General features: G+C 45.4%; 1 protein-coding gene across 6 annotated transcripts in view; it reads left to right on the forward strand.

Annotated features, from left to right (window-relative positions):
- The window catches only part of prkar1b (protein kinase, cAMP-dependent, regulatory, type I, beta), a 48,983-nt gene that overhangs the window by 1,259 nt on the left and 22,233 nt on the right, over positions 1 to 25,491 (forward strand). Inside the window, exons 2-4 of one of the 6 annotated variants that reach the window (XM_040190851.2) lie at positions 483 to 670; positions 11,130 to 11,300; positions 14,081 to 14,172. In XM_040190851.2, coding sequence (XP_040046785.1) covers positions 497 to 670; positions 11,130 to 11,300; positions 14,081 to 14,172 — 437 coding nt within the window. In that variant the 5' untranslated portion in view covers positions 483 to 496. Of the gene's footprint in view, positions 1 to 482; positions 671 to 7,109; positions 7,304 to 8,188; positions 8,364 to 8,385; positions 9,665 to 11,129; positions 11,301 to 14,080; positions 14,173 to 25,491 lie in introns of those variants that run through there. The other 5 variants (XM_078083785.1, XM_040190853.2, XM_078083784.1 and 2 more) reach the window with 5 other exon arrangements.

Here is a 25,491-nt window from a genome sequence, read left to right on the forward strand (position 1 = left end):
TTTTTGGGGGGGTTAGGGTTAGTATTCTATTCTTACAATTTAACATTAATTTCTCGTTAAAAATGCAATCATAACACGTTTATTTTACATCGTTAGACTTCACAAAGTCCCCGTTCACCCGTTGAATAGGGTGATGTCATCAGTTGCAGTCCGTATTTTCGTATACATTTTCACGAACAGGTTTTGGAGATCAGGCTGACTTTTATTATGACTGTAAGTAAAATGATCTATTTTTATTATACACTGTTGCCGTCATTCTCATGTCCTGCTTAGGCGAGTTGGTCTGGAGGTCCTTGACAAGAAGCAACAAGATTTGAAATGTCCACTCACCTCCGTTCCACAACTATTGCGCCTACATCGTCTGTTCGACTTTCCTCTTTTCATTCTGTATGCCCCTCCTTTGCCCCTGATCTACCACTTTCTGTATGGAACTTTCCCTCCCCTCCTCTCATGGTCCACCCTGTTTTCTCCCACTGCCACAGAGATAAAAGATAAGATGGCCACCTCCTCCTCCACTCTGGAAGAAGACGAGAGCTTGAAGGGCTGTGAAATCTTTGTGCAGAAGCACAACATCCAGCAGATCCTCAAAGAGTGCATTGTGAACCTCTGCATCGCTAAGCCTGAGCGTCCTATGAAGTTCCTGCGGGAGCATTTTGAAAAGCTGGAGAAGGTTGGTGATGGTCTGTTTAGTGGGATTTAGGTTTCTAAGCCTGGGTATCTTTCTATTTCTAATGTGGGGCTCTGTGTTGTTGTTTGGTGAGATTGAAGTTCTTAATTTATAATGCACTTTTACCCTGAATATGATCAATGACATGAATGTTCATTTGCAGTGAGATGCTATGTGCAAACGTTGTTTTAGTTGCTTATTACATTGCATTGGTTCAACTGGAATTTGTAACACCACCATACATCAGAACCCATCAGGGAGACTGAGAGGAGCATCTATAAAGGGAAGATGTCCTGTTTGCAGGACCGCCGGCCCGTCGGTCCGTGAGCAGAGAGAAAAAAGAGATGACACATTCGCACATTTGTTTAAGGATAATAGCTGGGGAGGAGAAAAGGCTTTTGTGAGATGATGGGAAAAAATACCCAGATCAGAAATAAGGTTATTACACCTCTGAAGCACATTTCCTGTGGCTCACAAACAGTGCGACTGCTCAGATGACGTTTCGCATTCGTCTCTTTCGGCTCCGACACCTCTACAGTTACATTTACATTACATTTCACAGACTCCCGCTGTATTGATCATGTGGTTTTGTCCTGAATATCTTGGAGGTTTTGTAATGCTGTTATGAAGTATTGAAGGATATACAGGTCAATTGTTTTCTACAATTTAGACCCAATAAATCATCTTCTCCGACACTTTTTCTTTGATCGAGCAGAGACACGAAGCATGTGGGTAGTTTGCTAATGAATGGATCATATGATGTCTTTGTTTAAACAGTGGGCTCTACTCTTTGCGCTGCTGTTTCACGGACTTCAAAGAGGTGTACGAGATGTAGCCGTAGGCCGTCCATGTCGGACCTCTCGGCTGTGGAAAGAAGTCTCAAACAACAGAGGCGATTGTGAAGCAACATCAGATGTAGCCGGGGCTGAATGTAGCATCCCGATGCCTGGAGGAGAGGTCTCCATCCTTGCTGGAGTCATGCGCACGTTAGCATGTGAGAGTCATCTGATTCGATCATCATGTTTATTCAAGTTTATTCAGCTTTGCCTCTGTGGTGAAATCAATGTATTTGTTACCCTGGAATTCATTCATCCTTACAGACCAAACATCATTTTTGTCAACAGTTTGTTGAGCACAGCAGTGACAGTGGAGCTTCTGCTGCTGTTAGCTGTTGTCAGGCTGCATAGTCAGCGAGGCAGAGCGAATACAGATGGATGTGGCAAAGCTCAGCAGACGTATACAGGCAGGAGGTGAATGTATTTAAGCTGACCTCTTAAGAGCAAAATCCTACTCGGAATGTTTTGGTTTTCACTCCTCGATCTCGTCTGACGCAGCAAACGTCAAACCCTGTCGTTTGAAAAAACAATAGTCTGGGCTGCTTCCTTGATTGCAAAACTAACATCAGCACATAATGCTTCTGTTTGCATGAGAGGAAATAGTGTTTTGTTCATCCAGAGAAAAGGGGGTCTGTGGTTTTGCGTCATGTGAAGGGACCCATCCTATTACTTGTTCCTCTTTGTGAGCTGTGTGTGTGTGTGTGTGTGTGTGTGCGTGCGTGCACATTTACACAATGTGCGCACGCGCTGCCGTGGGTCTCCGGTACGCCGGCTCGCACCTGACATAAGAATGCCAGATGGATCTCACGTCTCTGTCGGTATGCACATAAACACGTACTTAACCTCTGTTTGCAAAATCCAAACGTGTTGTTGTTTTGAACCGGAGGTCGGCAGCAGTGCACTTTGCGTGCCGATAGTCTGCCAGGAGTTATGTGAAGAAGAAACCAGTCTTTTTGTTGTTGTTGTTGGTCAAAGCCAATCACCCGAGATGTCGTGAGCACCCCTAATCTTTTCGCAGACGGTAATTTAGAATTTCGGATGTCATGGACAAAGCCGGCGTATGCGATTCGACGATATGTTGCAATTGATGCTTGTGTTTTTGTGTCAAGGACGAAAGTCAGGGTAGAAAACTGCATATTTTAAGTTAGTGAGGATTGACCGTATTGCCTGAGTTGTGTTGTTGAAATGCGGTCAGAGAAATCACCTGCTGTGAAGAAGTAGTTAGAATAAACAACCCTCTAAGGCCCACGGTTGCCCAACACTATTCCAGTCAACCCACCCTTGTGTTTTGAGCTCAGTCATTATTGGAATCTAAACAAGTCAAGTTTTTTGGTGTCGCAGTTATTTCAGAAGCTTTTTATGCTTCCTTCCTCTGGCGCAGGTTGACTTTTAAGGCAACATTTGGTTCAGGACCAAACAACAGTTAAAGTTTTGTTGAGTCGAGGTGTCGGGTCTGTCCCCCGCAGTCCTTCAGACTCTGAATCTGTTGTTGTCAACACAAGGAGATAACGCAAAGTACTCTTTTGTCATCACATTTTCTGCTGTGCTTCACCCTCTGTGTTGTCTGCGTTTCTCTTTCCTTTTTCACTCGTCACCCAGTGCAGGCGGTAACCTAGGCAACAGTAGAGGATAGATAGTCTATCTTGTGTTGAATGAGCCCCTTTATTCACAAGGTGTATTCCCTCTTCCCACTTATATTTTTCCCTTAAGTATTTCTTTGTGCCAATTAGATCACCGGCGTAGTCTTTCTCCCCATTTTCCAGACCTAATTTAACCTCATTTCTTATCTGCACAGGATCCATTTCATAGAACGTTCACAATCTTATCTGGGAAATGTGTTTTTTCTGTTTCAGTTTCTCCATCATCCCCTCCCTTGCTTTTGCCCTTTGATGTCCCCCCGACCCCCCCGTTTGCTTTTTCCCTCCTCTACTTGGTGTCTCTCTCCTACTTGACTCACAAATACATCGACTTGATGACACAGTTAATTATTAGTCCGGCTGGAGTTATTTGTTAACTTTTGTTTCCGGTATAATAACATGTCTTTGGTTCTGTGCTGAAATAGTGAATGGGAAAGTAAGAATTATCTTGCCTGCTTGCCTATTTGTGCACAGTGAGGATTCCTGTGATCGCTCAAAGAGCATCTTCGGATTAGTGTTCTCATCACTTGAGCTCTACGAGCTCAGTTTAGTGTGTATATTTTATGAGGAGTTTAACTTGATTTGTGACCCACTACGTTGTAAAGCAAACAAACAATTGCTGAGACTTCTACCAGGACATTTTAAAGACATTCTCTAACCTCGGGTTTGTCTCTGCTACTGAATGTTTACGGCAAGGCTGTTCAGTTTATAATATCTTTAACTAGGCACTTAAGTTTGATGACTTTTTAATACAAAAGTTTGCAAGATGTAAAAACAGTGACGAACAGACACTGCGTTTCTACCACACAGGGTTCATTGTTACAGTCCTCTTGCTGACACTCATGTGCCTAATGATCAGTGTTGGGAGTAACGCGTTACAAAGTAACGCATTACTGTAATTCCACTACTTTTAGCGGTAACGAGCATGTAACATGTTTAAATAAATTAACGCAGTTACAATTACTGAAATTGAAATGAGTTTGTTACTCGCGTTACTCTCTTTTGTGACGCAAAGCGGAGGGCCGGCAAATAGTAAGTAAATAGCTGCCTGTCAGCACAAAATAGTTGTGGCCACCAAACGTTGTGTGTCACAGAATAGTCGCCGTACGTGCACGTAAACAGCATCGCGTCGCTCATGACGAAAGAGCGCAGCCCCGCGGATGCTGCAGGCGCCGCTCCACGCAAACAACCACGGCTCCACTTTACACGGACTGCAGTGCAGCTGCAGCTGAATAGATTGATTGCTCGCTATGTTGAAGATGAGATGCATCAACTGTCGAGTCAGTTGCCTTCAGGCAAATGCCTGAAACTGTTATTTTGTATTAAGTTAAGTATTAAAAAGGACTTTTGTACTATTGCTTGATTTGAAGGCCTGTTGCCCTGTTGATTACAATAAATAGGTCTAAAAAATATGTTTATTGTGTTTGACTGTTCAGTACTATTTATATTCATTACATTTAAATAACAGACATAAAAGTAACTTAAAAGTTACTTTCCAGAGTAACTATCTACTTTTGATACACAGTAACTTGTAAGTAATTCAATTACCTTTAAAATAAGTAACTAGTGACTGTAACTAAATACTCATTTTCAGTAACTTGCCCCACACTGCTAATGATGGATGGTAACATTTTCTCATCGGTCAGCTAAAAGTACAAGGACTGAACGTGTAGAGTATGAGGACGCTGGTTCTGCCGGGTCAGTCATGCAAATCCACTTTTCACTTTATGAAATCGAGGATTTTCTCTACTCTCCCGTCTGCTCCTTTTCTTTCTATTAGCTTCAGTGAGAAGATGTCTGCGGACTTAAGATGCGTCTCTGTCGACTCTGTTGACTCTGCGCTGGCAACTCCATCTGTACTGCGTGTGTGTGCGCTACTTGGATGTGAGACCGAGCAGCACATCTGGATAACGGTGCCCTGCCGCTGTTCTGTGATCGCAAATCAAAAAATTAGGAACTATTTTGCGAAAGTGGCTCTGTTGTCTTTTTTGGGTGTTTGTTTGTTTGCAAGTAGGTCTAGCATCTAAAAGCACATTTATCTTATCTCTTTTTTTACAAAGACGTTGACGTTGTTTTTTGTTGTGTTTGAATGTGTTATCAATGCCCCTTTTATTTGTTATGCTCACAGGACTGTCATATGTTTGGGTCTCATGATTTACTTCAGGGTTTTTACACTTTCTCTCTCATCCGTCTTGTTCTTTATCTTTTCAATACTTAGCAACATAACGTAACAATTTTTTCTCTGTTGGTTGATGTAAAAAATGATTGTACTTTTTTTTTAGTGCCAACTTATTTTCAATTGTTCTTAATTATTATTTTTACTTCCTATGTTTTTTAAAAATTGTGCTAAAACGCGTGACTGTTAAGCACTTTGTTACCAACCATAGGGGTTTAAAAAAAATATCTCTTTCTGTCCCTACATTCGACTGGCAAGCGTTGCGTTGATTCCACATAATCTTCCCACAGCACCATGAAGCATAGCCGACAAATGCGAACGCCTGCCTGTGAAAGATCCCATCGCATTGCATTCTGGGAGCTCCTCACTCCGTCTGTCAGTCCATCGGTCAATCAGCCGCTGAATCTCCGTCCCTGTGTAAGACGAGAAGCATTTCCGTGCCGCCGCCCATTCAGCTGTCACCGGGACCTATCATAACAAATCCCACCCTCTTCAGAAGCCTCTGACTGACAGTCCGTCACAAGGGTTTGGATCTTTGTTGAATCCGTTTTAGAGCTGAATTAGGTGCGGAAATACCTCCCCTATATTCATCTATTTCCTTTAGTTTATTTTATGCTGTGCCATTAGTTAGAGCAGCAGTACTCTTCCACGTCCCGTGCGCACGTTTTGGTGTAATTAGTGCCTCCGGCTTCTGTTTCACTCATCGCTGCCACTGTGGGAGCGGCGTGTTTTGTCAAATCATCCTGGGGTGCACGCAGTGACCCAGGCCTAAACCTCCTCCCTGGCCCACCCTGGGGGCCCCTACAGGTAAATTGGACCCCCAGTACCTGTTTCCCTGGTGGTCCTTCTTTGTCCTCTCTCATCTGCCCGTTGCATCTGTGGTTGGTGGTAGAGGAGCAGAGTAGGGGAACAACAGTAAGATGTAAAGGACGTCAGAATCAGCAAAGGGGGAAAGGACAGATGTGCACAGAAAGTCAGGCAATGTTACATCAAGACACAGGAAAAGCAGGCAGCATCATTTATTTTGTACATTGCAAAATAAATTGTAGGACTGTAACAAATTATTTCCATTATCAATAAATCTGAGGATTCATTTCATTATTAATAATTGTTCTTTGTATTTTCAATAAAATGTTAAAATATAGTGAAATATTTTAATTATAATTTCTCTAAACCCAAACTGAAATATTCAAATGTTTTGCTTTGGCTTCCCATCAATCCAAAACACAAAGATATTATGGGAAATATTTCAGACAAATTCAAACAAATACTCACATTTGAAAAGCGAGCAAAATAAATGACTTAAATGACAAAATTGTTTTAGATTAATTTACTCATGGTTGAGTATCAACACCAATAAAGTTTCAGCCGCGAAGAATTTCCTTTAAATTCAGACTTTAGCTCCATGTTGCAGTCTTTATATACTATATACTCAACAACTGAACAACAGCAAACCATCAATACCGAAAAAACTCCCTCTAGCATCCTTTAATATATACAGATGTTGCTCCTGCTGCTCATCTCTCTGTAGCAGCAGTTTAATAATAATTAGTTGGGGCCCACACAAGTTTATTTTAGAATTTAGAATTTGTCAAAGTTTTAATGGTTTCAGCGGTTACGTTTGAGGGTCGACATTCAAAAAATCCCCAAAAGGCGAGAGTTGATTTTAGGATAGCGAGACGATTCTGTGTTTCTTGCGACAACATAGAAAAATGCCAAAATGATTTTGTAGGCGCGCACTGCTCACTGACACACAGCCCAAATACAGCAGCAGACCTTCTGCCTATTGTGGTGCAGTAATGGTGTGGAACAGAGTGATGAGTAGACTGTTAGCTCCACCGGTGGATCAGCTCTCCATGCTTCATTAACTGTGTGTGTGTGTGTGTGTGTGTGTGTGGCACCTTGTTGTTTTTGGTCCACTTGCTCGCTTTCAGCTCTGGCAGGGCAGAGTGAAATCGTCTCCGTCGCTGGATTAGGGCTACCGAAGGTAACAGCTTATGGAGGCTTTTTTCGTAATAACATCAGAAATGCACTTTGTGAAAGAACAGATATTTTTATGTATTTGTGCTGCTGGGGACGCTGAGCTTATCGGCCAGGTTCATGCGCTAAGCATGATGGATGGAGTGATGATTAATATTGGTTAGTCATAGCTATTAGAATAAGAGGTAGTTTTAACTTTTGTTCATATCTGCTTTGCGCAAATTAGCTCAGGGAATTAACAAAACAGAACAGGCCCGTTTTTAGTACGACCATTCATTTGTAGAAATTGGAATAATGGTGAAATAACAGTGACCTTTGACGTGAGCGAGTTTGGCTGTAATTGCATGTGTGCCATCTTTTGTCTGTCTCCATTCTTCGCTATAAACTCTCACGCAGACGCCGATGTGCGGAAAGCCCACTTTTTACAGTGCTTTTGTGTCCTCGTCCCGCCTGTGTCCTCTGTCTCCCGTCCTCGCTCTCTCCCTCTGCCTGGCATCCAGCCGCTGATGATGACGCAAAGGAGAGCAGAGGAGAGCAGAGGAGAGAGGCTGACATAGTAATTACACAAAAATAGTAGAGCAAAAAAAGGTAAAACAAAACTAAAAAACTGCGGCGTTTTTTTCCCCTTTGCTGCTGCGCCTGCAGATGGTGAATTGCGTTGCAAGAAAAAGTTTTCCTCCGCTTCCGCTGAGGACATATGAGATCAGAAGCCACACTGTCGTGCTGCTGTTTTCTGTTTATGTTTTTTTTAGACCCCCGGGACCAAAACAGTGTGAGGATTTGTTGGAGCCACAAAAGCGCTCACTTTGTGCAGCCTGACCCTGTGACCCAAGCGCAAAGCTTGCGGGTGGGGCTGAAGAACAACAAGGAGGGAGGGGAGACACTGCATGGCACAGACCAGTGTCTGGCACAGCATGTATGGGGCGATGATGCATCCGTACAGGAATGTTTGGAGCCCTCGGCGCGCGGCATTTGGTCAGAACAGAAGTCGGTACTAAGGGGACGATTTTCTGTAATTTTCCTCCCTGGAGACGGATGAGACAACCTGTCAACAGGCGTCACAACGGGTGCGTGTGGGAATGTAGGTGTGAGAGCCGCCGCGGCTTCCGGCTCGGACTCACCGCCACCTTATCCAGGATGCTCGCAGCACCCTGTCGTCATAGTGACGGGGGTGGGGAGGGAGGGAGGGAGGGGGGGGGAGAAGCCGCTCGTTGCGCCAGATGATTGTGAGTGTGTGTGTGAGAGAAAGAGAGAGAGGGAGAGAAAAGGAGTGAGAGGGCTGAGGAAGCAGGGACACACAGTTGCGCAGGAGCGATGGAGGAACAAGCGTTTAGCTGTGATGAGTGTTTTCATCGCTAGTGTTGTTCTTCGGCTGCTCTGTCGTGGGGATTACAGACATCTTGCCGCTCTCTCTTACAGGCAAGCTTGGATTGATCAATGACTACTTGCACACACACACACACGCGCACACACACTCTCTAACTCTAGCTGGTTTGGGAAGATGCTGCTGCTGATGCTGCTGCAGCTGTTTGGCCCGTGTGTCAGGTGTGCGTGAGCTGGGGATCCGTGTGTGTGTTGATTCCCACGCACACTTTGACACACCCGCACGTTGACTTGATGCCCGGTGCGTTCGACGGGCCGAGGGGACACGCAGCACGCCCGGCCCAGGGCCCTCCTCCGTGCCATGGTAAATACCTCTGCCGACCTCCTCGAACTCGAACCGCTGTAATCTGATGGAGGCGGGAGGCAAGTCAGATGCAACACTTGGACTGTCGGTCGATGCGTGTCGAAGTTTCAGCGCACGGTGAAGATGCTTGGCGCCAGCTGGCTGTGTTGACAGCGATACTGAGGTTTTCCTGATGTGTTTATCGGCGCTGCTCGGAATAAAGGGATGTGTTTGTTGTAGCTTTTCCCTTAAGCAGCAGTAGTGTGTTTACCTCATCGCAGACCTGGTTTAAGCTGTGAGAGCTCTCCTCTCGCCCTGCGGTCCTCCTGTGCGCACGCGTTAGTGCCATCGCGTATGCGTGTTTTGATGCCGTTATCTCGCTCGACCTCTTCTCCCACTGCTGGCCTCGTTTCCCCAGGCAGTGACTCTGCGTAAGCAGGATGCGTGCGTATGTCTGGGTATGTGCGTGCGTGATCATCACACTGTTTTCAGTGATGTAATTAGCGGGAGGGAGAGAGAGAGGTCTTCAGTGAGAGAGAGAGAGAGAGAGCGAGAGAGAGAGAGAGAGAGAGAGAGAGAGAGAGATTGAGATGAAAGGATAACCACACAGAAGAAGAACTGAGGTGTGTAACTGCACGGCTTCTGTTTTGCATCATCACAGCATTCGTCACCGATACGAAGACTCCGCCGAGAAGTGCTGAGGTCTGGACTTGCCCGTTTGTCTGTTTATCTCAGTTTTGGAGGTCACCTCCTTTCCTTTCCGTCGTCTTTGCGTTGAGTTCTCGGTCACCGGTTGTCCTACGCTTCCTCCCCCGTCTTCACGTCCCCGTCCGCAGAGTGAGGCAGCAGCCATTTTTTTGCTGCCTGCTCAAGGCACTCAGTAATCACTCTGCTCCCAGCTGCTCCAGGTCGTCTTCTTCTTTTCTTCTCCCCTCTCCCGGTTTGCAGAGAAAGAAGTTGCCTCACTGCGCTTCATGGAAAATGGAGGCACTTGAATTATACAACACACTTAGAGGTGGTGGGAACTTAATTAGTCTGCATTTACCCTTTGTGGGGTCGCAACAAAATTCCCATATTGATTACTGTCCTTGTTGATGATCAATAATAAGTTATGAATATTGAAATTGCGACGTTTGGACGTGCTGATTTTTGTCGATCAGTTAAGGAATTAAATCCTTGTGATGGACTGTTCATCTCTCTCTCCTGGTTCTGGTTCTTTCTGGTGATTCTGTCCTGCAGTTTAACGGTGCCTCCTCTCACTAATTTTTTTTGTTTCTGGCTACCCGGCAGCAATGCAATAAACCAGCCAACAGCTTCTATTGTTACTGTACCAAAACATGTGGTGGTGAATAATTATGCGGCCAACTCGTTCCCCACTGTGCTATTAGACAACCCAATGCGCTCAAATAAAGGAATAAACACAGACACGGGGCGCGTCTGTGTTTATTCCTTCGATTCATTCATTCATTGTTACTGGCAACACAAAAGGCAGTCGACTATGAAGGGCTGTTATCCCTGCCCTTGTCTCATGGCAATCACACATTAACAAGCCTACAGTGGTTTCTTTGTGTGCTTATGCTTATGTGTTAATCAAGTGCGCAATCAGTGATTCCTCGTATGCGGCAGTTGAAAACACAGGGAGTCAGAAGCCTCCCGAGTCGCTCCTTTTGAACGTCGGTTTCTGGTCTTTATTCCTTGTTGTTTATTACCTGAGAAGCAGGACACTACCTTGCAGGGCCTTCTTATCTCTGCAATTTCAAGCTTGCAGATATTAATATTTGATGCTTTTCGGGGCAGCACGATGTCCAGACAGCGTGTCCTCAGGACACAGTCTGACCCGGTTAAGAATCTACGAGGCGCCTGACGTAGGAAAAGGTGTCCGGAGAGATTTGTCAAGCCGTCTTTGTGTGATCTTTTGTGCTCAGGAAGAATACCAGATGTTCTCAGATGACCTTGTTTGTCTCGACTGAAGCTGCAGTGGTAGTTGATTTGTTTTTTTCCACGTATGCACCCTTTTTTCGCATTTAATGAGCCTGTCAACATGGTCACTGGTTTGATGGACCGTTTGCTATTTAATTACTAATTACTAATACTTTAACCCCATTTCTTCTCTCCCTCTTTGCTTGCCCGTCATAAAATAAACTGGTCTCGCCTTTTGTCTTTACAGGAAGAATGCAAGCAGATCATGGCACGGCAGAAATCTAACAGCCAGTCGGACTCACACGACGATGAGGTTTCTCCCCCACCGCCCAACCCCGTTGTCAAGGCTCGGCGCCGCAGGGGAGGGGTCAGCGCGGAGGTGTACACCGAAGAGGACGCCGTCAGCTACGTACGCAAGGTCAGTGGCCGACGACGTCTGTTCAACAAATCTTTTATTTGTGTTGACGTGTTTCACCAACTGGTAGAAACACGTAGCAGCTGTGCATACGCAGGTGAACTGAAAGCCTTTAAAAATAGAAAACCACACAATGGAGAAAAAAAGGAGGATAAGCATAAGTGACAGTCTCATTCGAGCCAAAACATCAACAAGTAGGTTGATTGTTTATTTGTTTGCGCTGTTGGTCCGTTGACACCCACTCGAGAACACATTCGTCGAATCGTCGTGACAGTGAAGAGGGAGATGAGCTGTGCAGCTATTAGTGAACGCACACAAAACGACTGCGGTTCATTCATTTTGTTTGTTGAACCAGCTGTTGAACTGATGTTCGGCACTAATGCTGAGATTGAAAATTGTGATGTGAGATGGATCATGGTACACTCCCACTCATGGGATCTAAAGATGATTTTACGTGTTTGCTGACTGAGCTGAGCCACAGAAACGGGGAAACTGGGCCCCTCTTGGAAATGCTGTTTGACAAATAAAGAAAACATAATAACATTACATACAATCTGATAACACATTTAATGGCTCTTTGCATTTCTGGGTTGTCTGACGGTATGAAAATATGGTTAAAAATAATCATTTTGGAACAGAATCCACAATTTAAAGGAGTTACTGGAAAGGATGCCATTTTGCCAGAAACTATTACTCACCTTTATAGACGCACGCTAATACCTTTACATACTTTGTACATTGTATCATGGCCGTGTTTGTTCATTTTTAATTAGCTTGACGGGCCATTGATTGCTGGGTAATGACAAAACTGCTCCAACTCCCATCACCACGCTGTAATCGCATGGCCACTGAAGCATTCAGTGAATGTGTGTCTGTGTGTGTGTGTGTGTGTGTGTGTGTGTGTGTGTGTCAGGTTTGTACAACTCACCCTCGTGCATTTGTGTTCGTGGCTCTAAAGTCAAACACTGCAGTAATGTGTTGATGTGTTGAGGATCTCCAGCCTCATTCTCTTCACTGTGTTGCTCACTATCTCACAGACAGACACACACACACACATGCACACACAACAAACACGCTTACAGATGGACACAACAGACAGCCGCATGCAAAAAACAAATGAATTCATGTGCTTAGTCAACACAACAGGCCATCAGAGAAAATTTCATTAAAACCGAATTATAAGATGAAAGCGTATTATTGCTTCAGCATGAAAGAGCAGTTTATTCGACCATCAATTTACACCGAGGTAACAGACACACACACACGCCTGCAATAAATGTGCCAACACCCTCTACATCATCATTTTCATCAAAGAATCCAGCGTGAAAATCAGCAGCTGTTAAACGGAGCACAATCAATTAGCTCACCCTGCTCATCTGATTAAAAGGAGATTTGCTGTAAAGCGCCACTAGTCTTAACAGATCGTGAGGCCCGTCGGCCCGGAGATGACGTTGACAGGGTGATTTGCAGTGCTGACCACAGATTGATGGGAACTACTGTTAAAAGCCTCTTGAACGGGTGGAGACAAAAATGGGCCTCCAACTGTAAAGGGTTCTTGTGGCATAAAAAAAGGCCTTTGTATCACAGCTCAATTCCGAATGTATGTAAATGCCGTTGAAGCAAAAAAATGCAGATCCAAGCGCAATTCTGAAGCCTTACTTCAGTTTCTACCCGACTAACTTCCTCATTGAGCCCACATGTAACAAAGCGTTTGGTTGGCTGCTTGCAGGCACAGCTGGTAAATGATTAAAAATCACTTTCCTACGCTTTCCTACGACTTATTGGCTAGAAAAGAATTTGTAGACCTCACCCTGGCAAGTAGCAGTAATAACGACAGTGATTCAAAAGCTGGAAACAAAGCTGAGTGCCCAGACATTTACTGATACCCTGGGTGACAGTAGCCATGTCTGGCTGGATCTTGTGGACAATGATAAAGTGGACAACTAAGTGTCTGACGTCAAATAGGAATCTCAAAATGAGTTATTTTATCTCTGGGCATCTGTGTCCTCGTCTAACTCCTGTCCAGCCCAACCTCCTCCTTCCAGTGCTTTTCCAAGCCATGTGATGTGGTTTAGTGTGTCTATGTGCGCGTCGTGCACACTGCGGCGTGGTCGTCTTCATGTGGACACATCTGTTGCTGTAACGTAATTATAAGCTAGCCCCCTCCTCTCCCCCCACCGCCCGAGACAAAACACACGCACAAGGGGACACACTCCCAGAGCTTGTCAAGCGATTCTCCAGCAAGAATCGTCCAGTTTCGTCCGGTCACTCTTCCCTTTTGTCTTTCTTTTGTCTTTTTCAAACTAAAGCTAAAATGTGTTTTCTAGGATTCCACGTCATGAATACACACTTCCTAGGCCTTCGTGTGCCTACACACATTGCCATTATACACACACACACACACACACACACACACACACACACACACACACACACACACACACACACACACACACACACACACACACACACACACACAGACCACAGAGTCTGGGACAGGAAAATGCATGTTTTATGAATGAGTTCAGGCCCCTTGTGAATTTTCCAAGGCTGTGTGACATTTGGAGTGTAATCCCTGAACAGATGGGCTTTTCCCAAAAATACGCAGACACACGTGCCGGATATTCCTTTCAGAGTGTGCCAACATGCTGCTCTTTAATTACTCAATTTAGTCTGCCTTTGAAGTCAGGCCTATTATGTGTTTGCGGTGGTCTGTTTCATGTGTCCACCTGCGCAGTGTAATGCAGTGGATTATAACAGATATCACTGCTTTGTCCACACAGGTGATCCCCAAGGACTACAAGACCATGACCGCCTTGGCCAAAGCTATTTCCAAGAATGTGCTGTTTGCTCACCTGGACGACAATGAAAGAAGGTAAAACACATTTGTGATCCCGCTGGCCTTTTTGATGGGTTTGCACAACATGAGTGGATGAAATCATAAATGGGCGATTGTTCCGGAGTGGACTTCCTTTTCGGTCATTGTGTTGATTGCTCATCTGCAGTCTGCAGAAGTGGTGAACATGGACGGATGCAGCAGAAGAGGGAGGTTGTGCAGCAAAGGGTGGCTAACTGGGCAACTGGGTGTGTCTGTATGTGTTGTGTTGTTGGGTCGTCACGGTAACCTGTCTGTATGTCAGGGCGGTTTAGACATTGCTGAGAAATCAACGATTCTCAACAGTCATCATAGAAAAAAAAGAGTGTCCGATTCCCCACTATCCCTCCCTTTTTCTTACCATCTGCTCCATTCATTGTTATTTCGCATTCCTCTCCTCAACCATCGTCTCTCCATCCTCCCATCTGTCCCGTGTCTTCAGTGAGGGCAGAGGTCTGGCTCTGACAGAGGAGGCGGGTACTGTGGGAAAGGCTCTCAGGTGGCAGCCACCAACCGGAATGGTGTTTCATTGGCGGGGAGAATCCATTACGCTCCACGGAGAGGAAAACACTGGAGCCTTCCTGACGGCTGAAGCCTTCACGGACCAAACCCAAAACACACTCTTTCCAGTCTTTCGTCAGCGGACAATTTGCCGCGCTTCCTTGGCGCAGGACACGCGGACCTCTGATTGCACGTCAGCCCCCCGAGCGGAGTGTGACAGGTCCGGACAGTTTGAAAAACCACGTACTTGGGTGGCTGATGGGGCGGATTAGGCTTACGCCACAAAAATATGTGGCAGTGGACCATAAACCATCAGGTTTTAATGCACTCAAGGCCTCTTGGCGTGCCAAGCCATGTAACGGCATCGGCGGGCAGGCCCATGAATCCATGCATGATGTAGAATTCATCCGACTGGCTGTCATGTTTGCTGCCTCGCTACACGTTGCCCGCATCACCCATTAACGCTACGCACACAGGAATTCCCGCTCTGTCATTTGTGGGCGAAACGTGCAGTTAAGCAGTGCCGAGCGCTCTCGGCTGGTGGACACCTTGTCTGATTTTGCTGGATTGGACTTTGACATGGCAGATACTTGGCTATTCTTTCGTCTATGACTCTCCAGTCGTCTCACTCGCCCTCACTGGGAGTTTGCTCGGGTACTCCTGGCCGGTGGCTCCGTCACATTGTGGTCACGCTGCGGTTTTGTCGCGCCCGGAGCCCCTACAGACAGAAGGGTAGTGATGAATGTGATCCTCCGGCACACCAGCAACCAGCAGGGCTTTGGCACCATGTTAGACAACATTTCGTGGACCGGTCTTGAAGGAGGGGGGGGGGGGGGGGGGCGTAGTAATGGCTGTGCACAATAAAAAAAGCACTTGGGTGACGCTTGGGAATTGTGTTAAGAGGGACGAGTGTGTGTAATTGGGAGAGAGTCCGGTCATTTTTGCAAAATAAATATTGCATATATATACTACACGCTCTCATTGGTATATTTCGGCTCACCACTTGGACTTGTTACGGTGCATCTGTGACTTCAGCTCATTCTATATGATGCACTATATCCGAAAATTGACCGTAGAAGTGTATATATCTGTTACTACAGGCAACGAAATGGTAAATGAAAGAACTCTCTGCGCTCCAGGGTACCGGTCTTTGCATTTTGACGCCTTCTGTCGCGGCATTTTAAGTCACGGTATGAAGTACATCGGCTTCTTTTGATGTGCCAGAACTGTCAGGGACTGACGCACATTAGCAGATGGAGTCTGACTGCATGGCCGTCTCTCTCTCTCTCTCTCTCCCTCCTTCTCAGCTTCTCACTCCTCCCTCGGTCTACAAACAGCTGTCTATTTGGTTTTCAGATGTTCTTGCACATGTGGTCTCAGTGCACATGTGGTCTCAGTGCACATGTGGTCTCAGTGTAGTGATAATGAACGATTGCTCCGTGGATCTGTGCTGTGACATCGGGACGATCGGTCGGTGGATGCATCACTGGATGACAGAACTTCTGACTTCTGGTTGGCATTGGCAATATATTTTTTTGTTTTTGTTTGAGGGCTGAGTGTATTTGATAAAGCAATAGAAAGACAAATGCAGGGCCGGTAGCTGTCCGTGTGTCAGGAAGCATGTTGTGTAATTGGTCAGTGAGCAGTTATGTAAGCTGAATTCCACACGATTGTCCCCCTATTAGCATATTATGCTATCGTTGTCCCCTTCAGTAATGAGCGAGAATAAAACAATGGAGCCCTTTTGTTTGGGTTTTTCTCTGTAGCTCTCCTTTTCCTTTTAGTCTAATCCTCTCTTTTGTCCTTTTACTGATCTGCCCATCTACGAGTCCATGAAGATGTACATGTGTACAGAATGAAGTTCAAACAATTATTGGTTTGCAAACAGATCTGCAGAATAGACCCATCACATGCATACTTTTGGTTTCATTGACACACAACTGTCAAAATGAATATACATTAGACAATCATCTGGACAATCATCCACATATTTCATTCATTTTATTTGATTGAATTCACCCTTTTAATTGAATATTAAAAAGGTCTATCAAACATGCTCTATATACACACACACACACACGGAAAACCAGGCCCACAAATACCACCAGCACAGAGGCTGACAGGGAATACATTATCATGAGAAACACACACACACAAAAGCACATTGTGGAGTGTGCATGTCAGACTGCGTTCCCACTGAGGCTGCTCCAGCTGGAAGTGTGGAGTCTTTGATTAACACACCATTCCACGCGTCAAACTTCATGGCCTCAAAGTTTCTGAGCTCCACCAGCCGTATGTGTGTGTCTGTGTGTATGTGTGTGTGTATATTCCATCTTTTCTCACCTTCATGGGAGTGAAAACCTCAACACATTTCTGCCTTCCAGATTCCAGCTAAACACTGTTTTTGTAATTATAAGGCAGTTTTGTGGGCGAGCTGAGAAGGATATAGAGATGAAAAGATCAAAGCACATAGTTTTCTTTTTTTTTCAAGTATTTTAAGTATATATTATTCAGATTTATCCTGAAAAACACACATTCTACCATAGTACTCATGCATTAAGTCAGTGTAAATACATTCAAGCAATTTAAGAATGTTTGGTTTTGCTGTAAAAAAAACCCTCATAGATTGTTTAATGTAAAGGAAAGATCATATTCCACCATAAAGGGAACGTCTCTCTAAGGGTATGTCTCTTTGACCTTCACTTATCTCCAAACCAGTTTTTTGAATCTTTTCTCTATTAGCTGCCATAATGACCTCATTATGATACGGCCACACAAACACATATGCTGGGAGCAGGTGTTTGATTTCACATTGTGCTCAACCTGCTTTGCTAACACTCAAATCTGCCTGCAACCAGCTGTCTCAATACTGTAACCACGGCGTTATCACATTGACTGAAACTATTATCTCACCATTTGGTTGTATGATTACTCCCCTTTGGTTTCAGCTAACTAACAGCACTCAGATGAGAGTTTCAGATCAAGGGTCCCGATAAGAAAAGGCCTGGGTTGATAACGCAAATAAATAACACCAATGTATTGCACTCACTTTGGATATGGGTGGATGTCAAGTTTACAGACTTGTGTGTGTGTGTGTGTGTGTGTGTGTCCATGCACATATCCTTTGTCCAGGTGTGCTATCTAATCAACCACTTCCCCATGTTTTAATGCCTATTGAGAATCAGTGCTTTAATGTGCTCTATCGGCGGTTTGAACACACATTTTTCTACTGTGTTTCTTATCTAACTTCCTACTAAAGTGATAAGATGATTTTCTGATAGTGGTGGATTGTGCGTTGTATGTGTAAATGTTTGGCTGTTTATTTCTTTTTTATCTTCTTTTTTTCCCCACACCTGCGTAGATGACCTTGACAATCCCCTTTACTTTGTTAAAGTGTGAAAGATGGAGAGGAGGCAGGGCGGAAAAAGACACAGGAGCAACTCTTTGAGGTCACATTCAGAGAGAGAGAGTAATTACGGAGGAAGAGCCTAAAGGAAACCTGAGGTGCATTCATTTTTCCCTTGACACAAACAAATAGTTCATCAATTTATCTTGTCCGAATGCATTAGACAAATGCCCCCCCATACCACAAAACACTCTCTTGGGGACAAAAACCGACATGAGAAGCCCTGCTGTCTGTGTAGCCACATTTATTATCTGGCAGAGACGAGGGAGCCCTGGTTATCTCATTCAAAAATAACATTACCATCTGCTAGTAGGAGTCTTAAATATATTCAGTTAAAGACTATATATACTATAACAAAACAAAAATACTATAATAGTATAGTGCTAGTTAAATTCTATAACTAGCACTATCAACCCGTCAATCAACATTCTGCAGTTGAATGTTATAAGCAAAGGATGCCATGGGGGAAGGGGTTGTAAAAGAGGTGCTGCTTCCCTCATCCTGCCTGCTTTAATCCTTTTATTAAGGAGCAGAGTAATGAGTTGATGAAGTGACCAATTAGTTGACCTCTGACCCCTAAAACCCTGACCTCTGCACCTTCCCCACCGACCCCTGCCGACAGACAAGGAACATCTTCAGTGTACAGGCACTCTTTGTCTGAGCGTGTATTTGTGTGTTCGCTTTAATAGGCGTAAAAGCAATAATACATTAATCAGGAAGAGACGGAAAACTAAAACAAAAGTGAAGTGAAAAGACACCAAAAACTGACGGAGAGAGAGAGAGAGAGAGAGAGAGAGAGAGAGAGAGAGAGAGAGAGAGAGAGAGAGAGAGAGAGAGAGATCGGAAGTTTATTTAAGGCCTTTGTGAAGGGACAAAGCCACAAAGAGCATGATATGTGAGACAGTTTGCTCTGCAGCCATATCAGATGATCCTCATCATGAGCGGCTTCACAGACACGCTGCTTCTCAAATTAACCTCAGAGGCAAAATGTTTCCCTTTGGTGGACTACGCAAAAAATGCGCACTGACGGCCACACGCCGCCGCTCACACCTCCATCGTCACGTGGAGGGATGGACTTGGTGTGCTGTTACCTCGTAGCAGCCCCTAGAGGGTGTTTCTGCCACACACTGATAATACAGATATCAACCATCTCTAGCATCACAGCTGCTGCTAGTCAGCACACAAATACATACACCGAAGGACACTTGTCTTTCGTGATGCCCCGGGGAAGTGTCCTTGCTGGAAGTTTATAGTGGCGCTTAAACGGGATGCTGTGGCCCCCGATGGTTTGCTGTTTGTTGGTCTTCGCCCGTCCAAATCGGTTTTTCTCACAATTCTGGAGTGACTGAGCAAATATCCTGCAGTCTCTGTATGGACGGTGCGGCTATTTGTGAGTCTTGTCTTGTCACTGAGAGTGCCCTCTTCTCTGTGTGTTCAAGTGGACGACTCGTTTAACTGCGTCTGCGATGTGTTTCTCATGGCGGGCCGTGCAACAAAGGCATGAACACTGTTAAGTTTCTGTTAAATGTTTAGTCCATTTGCTTGCGCGTATGTTTATGCTTCCTGTCTGTGGGATTCCCTCATTGACTCTCTGTGTGTTCTCGTCCATCGTTTTATCTTGAGAGCGCGGTGGTCCTTTTTTACTCTTCCTGCCTTTCTCCCTGTCTCGGTCTTGCAGGCCCTTTCACTTCTACGTCCGTACTCACATCCAGTCCCTCCCCCACATTCATCCCTCTCCGTCCCCTGCATGGCTTTGTGCTGCTGCCACAAAGCCAGGGGCCAGGCGATGAGGTCACTCTCCACAGGAGAGCTGCAGGCCTGACTGAACCGCGACCATCCCCGCCGCCATCCAGCGCACCGCGGACTAACAGGCCGGCAGCGTCACCTCCCCCGGCACAAACATCTGTCCCTCAGCTCACAAAAGCCGCACCTTCACGCCCGTGCAAAAAAACACTCTCTGCAGGAAGTTCATATCCGTACAAGGAATGCATGTTTGCAGGATAACACACACTCCTTCATGGACACTAACAAGTGCGGGCAGTTACTCAACTGTCTGGAAACTTTTGTCCTCTCTCATAGCCTTTGCTGTGCTTTAACCTGTCCCCTGCTGCCTCTTCCGCCCCCCTTCTGTATCTTTTCTCCATCCGTCACTCCATCCATTCCCCCGGCCAAGTTTTTTAGAAAGCAGTGAGTCATGTGTTCGTGTTACTTTCTTAAGAAAGTTGTGTTCCTCCAAAATGTACCCTGCAGTCTGTGCAGAAGTGCAGATTGGTATGATTCATCCTTGCCTCCGCAACTGCTTATTCCATTAATGTGAGTGAGTGTGTGTGTGTGTAAGCATGTTCTCCTGCGTACATATGCGCAGGTACTAATGCGCAAGCTGTCTGAATATAGGTGCCTGCACATGTGTGCATGCTGAAGGCATCTCCACGTACGTCTGGCGGTCTAAAGGAAAAGCGGAGAAAAGGCTGATTTCAGATTAGACGGAGAGAAGAAGGGAATCAACTCCGTGATCTCTTCCAACCAGGTGGGCCCTCAAACACGTTTTCGCTGCTGTGGGAGGGAAAGTCAAGAGAGGAACACGTAAAAAAGATGTGAGAGCCTACTTCAAATCAGCGCTCACACTTGAAGGACGTGTGTGTGTGTTTACAGTAGTTTATTGATAAGGAGTGACTGAGGGCGGGACGGCGGCACGCTTCATTTCAAGTGAATGGATGCGCGTCGTAAACGTGAAACGAGACAGTGACTTCCTGGCCAGAGGTTTGCCCCCCCCACCGTGAGGACGTGATGTTCCTGTAACCCTTCAAAGCACAGCCCACACATTAGCACGGGGACGGAGCCGCCCGGCGCCCTACAGAGTAGCCCAGCTTGGCCCATGGCCTCCTATTGTATACATCCCGTCCGCTTTGTCTACACTACCGTGATAGGTTCCAGTGTACAGGCACAGACAACAGTCTTGTTATAGCATGTTAATTCTCCCATGACCTCCTTGTTGGTTTGTGGGTGTCACTCTGGTCGAGTTGCATTTAGAATAGAGGTGCTCAGCTCATTTCCATGCCTGAGAAGTTTGAATGTGTGATGTGTTATAGAATTTAGGTCATCACAGAGAAATGTGTTTTTTTCAGGCTGCTCTAGTTTTCTACAGTACATACTGTGACTCAAAGCGGTTTCAGCATTATGGTTGCAGGATTTATTGTATTTCAATTAATAAGAGCGCACCAGGATAATTTGATGATCTCCAAACAAAAAAACATGAATGAACAAACATTTATGATCTACTCACTAGAAGCTTTAACAAAAACGAATTTAATGGTAGTCAGAGAAATGAAGAGACATTGGCAAGTAAAACAGTGCAACAAGTAGCCATCACTAAAAAATGAACATTGGATGTTTTATTGGTTCCTTCTTTGACATTGGTCCAAAATGAAATAAAAGGGGTTTGTTCTTTGTTTTTGTTTTTTTGGTTCCGTCATCTGGGCTGTAATAGTTTCATGGCATTCCAGAGATTTATGTCTTCTTAAAGTCTTCCATTATTGAGGAGGCCACATCAGCCTCTCTCAACTGTGGTAATAAACTCTGACCTTAGATTTCTTATCAATGAGATTATCAGAGATCGTGAGATCTTATAAGTACCTGGACCGGACTGATCACATCTGTGCGCTCTACAAGAAGGGTCAGAGCAGACTCCATCTCCTGAGGAGACTGAGGGCCTTTGGAGTGCAGGCAGAACTCCTTTCTTTGACTCTGTCGTGGCATCTGCCATTTAATTATGGAGTGGTCTGCTGGGGCAGCAGCATATTGGCGGCCGATGGGAAGAGACTCAACGAGCTCATCAAGAAGGCCAGCAGTGTGCTTAGGGCGTCCGCTGGACACGGTGGAGGTGGTGGGAGACAGAAGGATGATGACTAAGCTATCATCCCCAATGAGCAACACCTCCCTTCCCATGGTGGACGCCCTGGAAGCTCTGTGCATCTCCTTCAGCCAGCGGCTGATTCACCCCCGGTGTGTGAAGGAGAGGAACCGCAGGTCCTTCCTTCATGCTGCTGTCAGGCTGCACAACCAAGTGTGCACCCTGTGAACCACAGGACATTAAATCACTGAAAACATCACCAAAGAACACTCAAACATATGTGCAATAACCACTGTGGTATGTGTATGCATACATATATTTATTTAATACTTAGTATACTTAGTTACTGTGGCCTCTGCACCTCTCTTATTTTTGTCATTATCATTATACTGCTGCCCTTTTTTTATCATGTATCTTGTGTGCACTGTCCGCGATCCTGTGGATTTCCCCATTGTGGGACTAATAAAGGAATATCTTATCTTATCTTAATGAACAGGCTTCAGACCTCAAAACTCAATAGTGCTTTTTTAATTACTAATGATGAGAATTGTATCCAGCAAAATTTCCATGAATTCTTGTTACAGTCAAATGACATTTCCATGTGGCGAGTTGCTAATATTGGCACATTAAACATGAGGGGCTTACGATTGCAGGTTGTGTGTCTGATGAAGACGTCTGTTTCTCTCTCCAGCATGCACTTCATTGCTCACAGTACGGGTGGATGTGGTACTTACTCACGAATGCAGTGTACAGTCGTAGCCTTTAGCATGTGGGTACTTGGTGCTTCAATTTTCTCCATCTAACCTCCGTCTTCCTCAGGCCTTTCGAGAGTTAGCTCCCTGTTTCAGTGTGCAGCATGAACACGTATGTGTTTGAGCGTCCATGCGCCGTGTTGTGTAAACACCTCTCGGGTGTTACCCCCCCTCAAAAGACAATTTGTGTCCCAATATGCTTCTCAAACGCTTATCTTGCTCTAGTGCTTGTCTTCTGTGAGGTGGGAGTGGGGGAGGGAGCGGAGGGGAGGGTGGAGAAGGGGAAAAGACCCGCGGGACAGAAAGCGTGTCCTGTGATGTTTAGCTACGTGTCGGGATATGTGTGTTGTCTGTGTGTGTGTGTGTGTGTGTGTGTGTGTGTGTGTGTGTGTGTGTGTGTGTGTGTGTGTGTGTGTGTGTGAGAGAGAGATAGAGAGGCATAACTCAGTAATACACAGTAATCCATTCGGTTGAATAACTACTTTGAATTTATCTTCGCATATCAGTTGAGGAAGAAAATGTCTCTCTCTCTCAAGTGTATTTCTCTTTCTGTCCTTCCAGTGACACACCCCCCACCCCCCCGTAGACACACAAGAGCGGTAGAGGCTTAGATCTGTCAGCGCCTGATTCAGCCTGACCCCTTTTCCGTCTAAGTGGAGGAAGAGCTCGCTTTTTCCTGTCCCGGGGCAACAAACATCAGAGACAGGGGGCATTAGGAAAGTGCGAAAATGCCAACACTGAAGTGTGTTCTTCACCGACGGCATGAGGAAAACCAGTTAAGAAGTCAACCTGAGGGAAGGTTAGAGAAGTTGGTAAAGATGGTTTGGTGGAGTTAACCCACGGAATCGGCACGAACCCTCTGATCTCTACTGAGAGAATGCGAGAATGGAAACAAGGGAGAGGAAAGAATGGAGAGACTGCATGGTCGGACATGTTTGTGATGTTTTGAGGCTGACATCATGGCTGCATGAGCAGGTGGTGTGCGTCGGATCGTCAGGTAGGCCCGTAAAACAGCCCTGTCACACTGGAGGGGGAAAAAAGGGGGAAGCTCTAAACATGGCACAGGTTGCCAGCGGTACAGGGTTGAGATCGCGCTAAATGACTTAGTTCAACCTCAGGATAAAAGGTATTAGCGGTACTTTGCGTGGAAAATGATTCCGCTATTCTCTGCAGTAGCAATAATCCTATGATTTCAAGCATCAAAGATCCGGAGGAGGCATTTATTTACAGTCGAGATCCTGTCAAAGTATTTGGTGTTTGTTCTCCGCCCTGTAACACATCTTCATTTCTCCTCACATCCTCCTATCAACTGCCCCCTCTTTCTTTTCTCACTCTTTTCCTCCTCAGGATGGTCCTTTCTTCCGCTGCCATGCAGCTCTGCCTATCACCTCCTCGATGCCAACCTGAATCTGTCTATGTGTGTTATGCGGTACAGTCCCAGTAAAAGAACGAGAGAGCCTGTTAGAAACGACTGCATTGTAAAAACCTACAGACTTTGAGTCTGTGTGTGTGAGTGAGTATGCCGGTGAAGAAATGCGTGTTTAACAAACGTTCTAAGCCGGCGGGTACAGTGCGGGGAAAGCGCCGGCGCTCCGGGCACCGGGGTCGGCGAGGGTGTGACAAGGCGGGATTGCCTTTCTCACAAAGTTGGCATTGGCAGGGGAGCAGAGTCCAAGGTGCCAGTGGCCCGGTTCAGTGGTAGTTCAGGCTGATATTTTATCTGAGGACTACCGCTTGGATTAGGCTCAAAGGTTTGAGCAAAGCTACTTTGTCATTTAGTCTTTCCCTGCTCTCTTAGTTATGCAAGCTGCTGCTTATGTTTGTTTGAATCATCGTCACCCTTTAAAACGCCAGCAAGTGCGTTAACCTCGGAGCGGTCGCCGCGGTAACGCGGGCTGCCGGGGCTCTTTGGCTAGACGTCTCACGCTCTGGATGGGTGTTGTTACGTATTTCCTTCTGCTTTCATGCCTCCATTTGATAGTGAGAGTTGAGAGGGACAGAATTTGGGGAAAGTACGGGCAGTGCAAGCAGCAAACTGCTCGCCTCACTGCTCGGGGGCTTTTGCGCTCGTGTGATATACGCCCTAACCGCTCAGCTCAAGGTTCTCCCCTGATGTTTTTAAAACATGCCTGCAGGTTTTGGAAATGTCAATCTTCTAGGCCAGTGGTTCTCAACCTTTTTTTTCTGATGTACCCCTTAAAAAGTGTCTTACACCCGAGTACCCCTTAACAAACTGTTTTTTGAATGGATGCTAATTTTAAATTCATTTAAATTAAGTAACCCCCATTTGAGAACCTCTGTTCTAGGCTACGGCCTTTCAAAGTAAAATGTAAAGTCCATTTGAAGCAAGAAACGGGCTACGGAGAAGCAGAACCGCACTTTAATTTACAGAAACAATTAATTAACAGCCACTGTAGGTTTTTATGTATGAGGTGTCACATCACACATTGATGAAGCTCTCAGGTGGTCTGTTCAATGCACGACACATGAATGCCCTTTAACAGGTGTCAGCAGCTGTTAAATGTCAGGAGTGGCCTTCAGGTGCTCTGGTACAGTCGTCCACACTTTGTGTAAAAGTGAGTCAGTCACTTTTACACCTTTTATAAAAACACCAGACCAGGTGTGTGGGTTTAACACAGTGTGCTCCCGGCCCTCTATTGGTTTTAAATGCAACTTCCAATGTTGAATTAGACTTTACTCAAACTAGTCCTCTGGAGACATTAATGTATATAAATGTTAGCCGCCATTGGAACTTAGTTTAGAGGCAGAAATGTCAGTCAAAGGTACTCTTTAAATTCAATGAAATACAT

This window comes from Gasterosteus aculeatus, chromosome 11 (assembly GCF_964276395.1).
Source record: "Gasterosteus aculeatus chromosome 11, fGasAcu3.hap1.1, whole genome shotgun sequence".
Taxonomy (NCBI): domain Eukaryota; kingdom Metazoa; phylum Chordata; class Actinopteri; order Perciformes; family Gasterosteidae; genus Gasterosteus; species Gasterosteus aculeatus.